The sequence below is a fragment of the Palaemon carinicauda genome, chromosome 7, assembly GCF_036898095.1.
Source record: "Palaemon carinicauda isolate YSFRI2023 chromosome 7, ASM3689809v2, whole genome shotgun sequence".
Lineage (NCBI taxonomy): Eukaryota > Metazoa > Arthropoda > Malacostraca > Decapoda > Palaemonidae > Palaemon > Palaemon carinicauda.
Genome location: NC_090731.1, coordinates 16,316,250 through 16,318,749, shown reverse-complemented (window position 1 = coordinate 16,318,749; position 2,500 = coordinate 16,316,250). Strand labels below are relative to the sequence as shown.

General features: G+C 38.6%; 1 protein-coding gene across 1 annotated transcript in view; it reads right to left on the bottom strand.

Annotated features, from left to right (window-relative positions):
• LOC137643491 (neuropeptide CCHamide-1 receptor-like) overlaps nucleotides 1-2,500 on the bottom strand; it is a 5,070-nt gene that overhangs the window by 242 nt on the left and 2,328 nt on the right. The window contains exon 3 of the mRNA XM_068376258.1: nucleotides 1-909. This exon is cut by the window's left edge and continues 242 nt beyond it. Coding sequence (XP_068232359.1) covers nucleotides 190-909 — 720 coding nt within the window. The 3' untranslated portion in view covers nucleotides 1-189. The remainder of the gene's footprint in view (nucleotides 910-2,500) is intronic.

The following is a 2,500-nucleotide window of genomic DNA, read 5'->3' as shown; positions in this document are numbered from 1 at the left end:
AACAACTTCGTATACACATTGACCATTATTAAACACTTGGCTATTTTCATACTGGGTGTCGTTCCCTTCCAAAATAAACGGCTGACACACCTTAGCCTCTGGTAGTTGCAGTCTGTGGGAAGAGTCCAGATTGTTGGATTCGTTCGCGTTGCTTGCAGCCTGCCGGTGGCGGGCACTAGCCTGTAGATGTCAGGACACAGCTGGAGATAACCTGTCCAGGAGGGTGGTCTGCGTGATGGTCTCCGATGGTCGCAGAGTTGAGGACCTGTATCTGGACAGGCCGGACCTCACCGACCTGATGGAATTCTGATTTCGCTGGTCTTTCTTCACCCAGCCACAGCAGCAGAAGAGATAGCGGTTGTACTGCTTCCGGAATGTGCCAGAGATGCAGTACAGGGCTATGGGATTGATGCAGGAGTTGATGAAGCTGAGGCAGAATCCGATTATTCTGAGCGAGTTCCAGAACTGGTTGAATTTTCTCTTGGAGTCTTCGTCGAAGTAGAACCAGAGGAGGAAGATGTGATTTGGTAAGAAGCAGATGGCGAAGATGACCACGAAGCAGAGCACGACTCTGGCGACCTTCCTCCTCGTGCGGATCTGTTTGTGGAAGACGTGGGATTCTCCCGGGACGTCGGAGGACAGCAGATGTCTGGCCATGAGGATGTAAAAAGTGGAAATGATGACCAGAGGCAGGAAGTAGTAGATGATGGACTTGGTCAGGACATTTGCTGGGGGGTACCATTCCGGCAGCTCATCGGGATAAGGATAGCACACACTGAAGGATCTGTTGTCGGGGACGTACACGAATCTGACGTAGGAAAACACGGCGGCTGGAGTGGCCAAGATCAAAGACAGGACCCAGATTCCCACTGTCACTTTCAGCGTCGATCCTCCGGCTGAGCCGACAGCCTGAAAAAAAAAGATTAATTGGAAACTCGTATTACCATAGATAGGGGTATACTAATTGATAGGCTTTTAGTACCACATAAAAGAGGAGGAAATGACTCATCAGCACAGACGATTATGACAATTAGAAATTTTTATGCATAAAGGATTGACAATTATATTTTACCCAACATATTTAACATCTTTGTTTTTGTCTTAAATATCTTTTGATTATTTCAACATGATTTCTTATATGGGCGACAAACGAAGTAAAGAACTATATTGATCTGGAGAAGGATTTAGATATTTATAAGTCGGTATCATCTGCATAATGATTTATACTATATAAAATATAACGAGTCAGTTAATCATTTCAACCAAGGGCTTAAACTGGTAGAATGCCATACCATAGTAGTATTAGTTTTAATCTACTAATTAATCTACAAAAGCAGAAATAATCCTCTGTACCATGACATTTATCTTACTTTTAATGACTACACAATAATATTATTCCTATGAAAAAAGTAATTATTTAGATGTTTAGATATTATCTCATTACATCATAAAGGAATCTCTTTATTAATCTTTAAAGGTAAAGGTGTTTGGTTTCACATTCAGATCCAATTTGAGCTCTATAACATTGCAAACAGCAACGAGGTCAATTAACTTTGAGGTGCTATCAACTAATTAGATGTCGCTATGTCAATTTAATGAACTAAATCAGACAAGGCATGAATATTTCTTTCAATTTTTTCAATCTCAAATTTCCTCATCACTTTTTCAATGGAAATAGAGAATTTTCAGAGCAGGATTTCATTGTTCCCTGCATATCCTATTCGTTTTTCAGTTCGTTTCATATTCATTTCCAGGCTTTCCAGGCATTTCCAGGCTCAGCAAATATTCATTAGAGCATCTGGTGGTCTGATGCAATAGAAGTCCCACATTGTTCGCGTTGATGTCATTTAAAAGAATGAGTCACTCAACTCTTAAATGTCTCTAATATTTACGACACATTTCCTTTTTTTCTGATATACTCCTATCACACTACCTGTGATAGAAAACTTTGTTCCATTTAATTAAAGATTTTTCTCATAATTCTCCGCAGGTAACTTTATCTGAGAGTTTATGACACTGCAGTATTCAATAGGATTATCTAATAATCCTTGAATAAAACATATTGACATATGCTTTAGAATAACGGTTACCAGAATCAACATTCCGACTTTAGATGACTTTTGAATTTCTGAATATTAATATAGCTAATAACTTTAGATTGCGATGTAAAACTAGATTTCCATTATTGTTTTACGCATGTTGAATTACATAATGTTAAACGCAGATTAATAATGACCTTACTTTATTGTTCAAAGTCAAAGGAATTTATATATTTATGAAGTCTGCAAATTAGAACAGTGCTCTATAAATTACCCCTTCTCATTGGTGGTATAATGCAACCATATTTCATACAGCAATAACCTTACATACGTGCATAATTTCAAAAGAAAAGAGCTGGTTTAACAACCTCTTAATTATTTCAAACTTAGCCTTTTCTCGTCGCTATCATAATTATAGTCGCAGCAAAGATTCCGAGTGAAATAAGCCACGCCCTCTGATG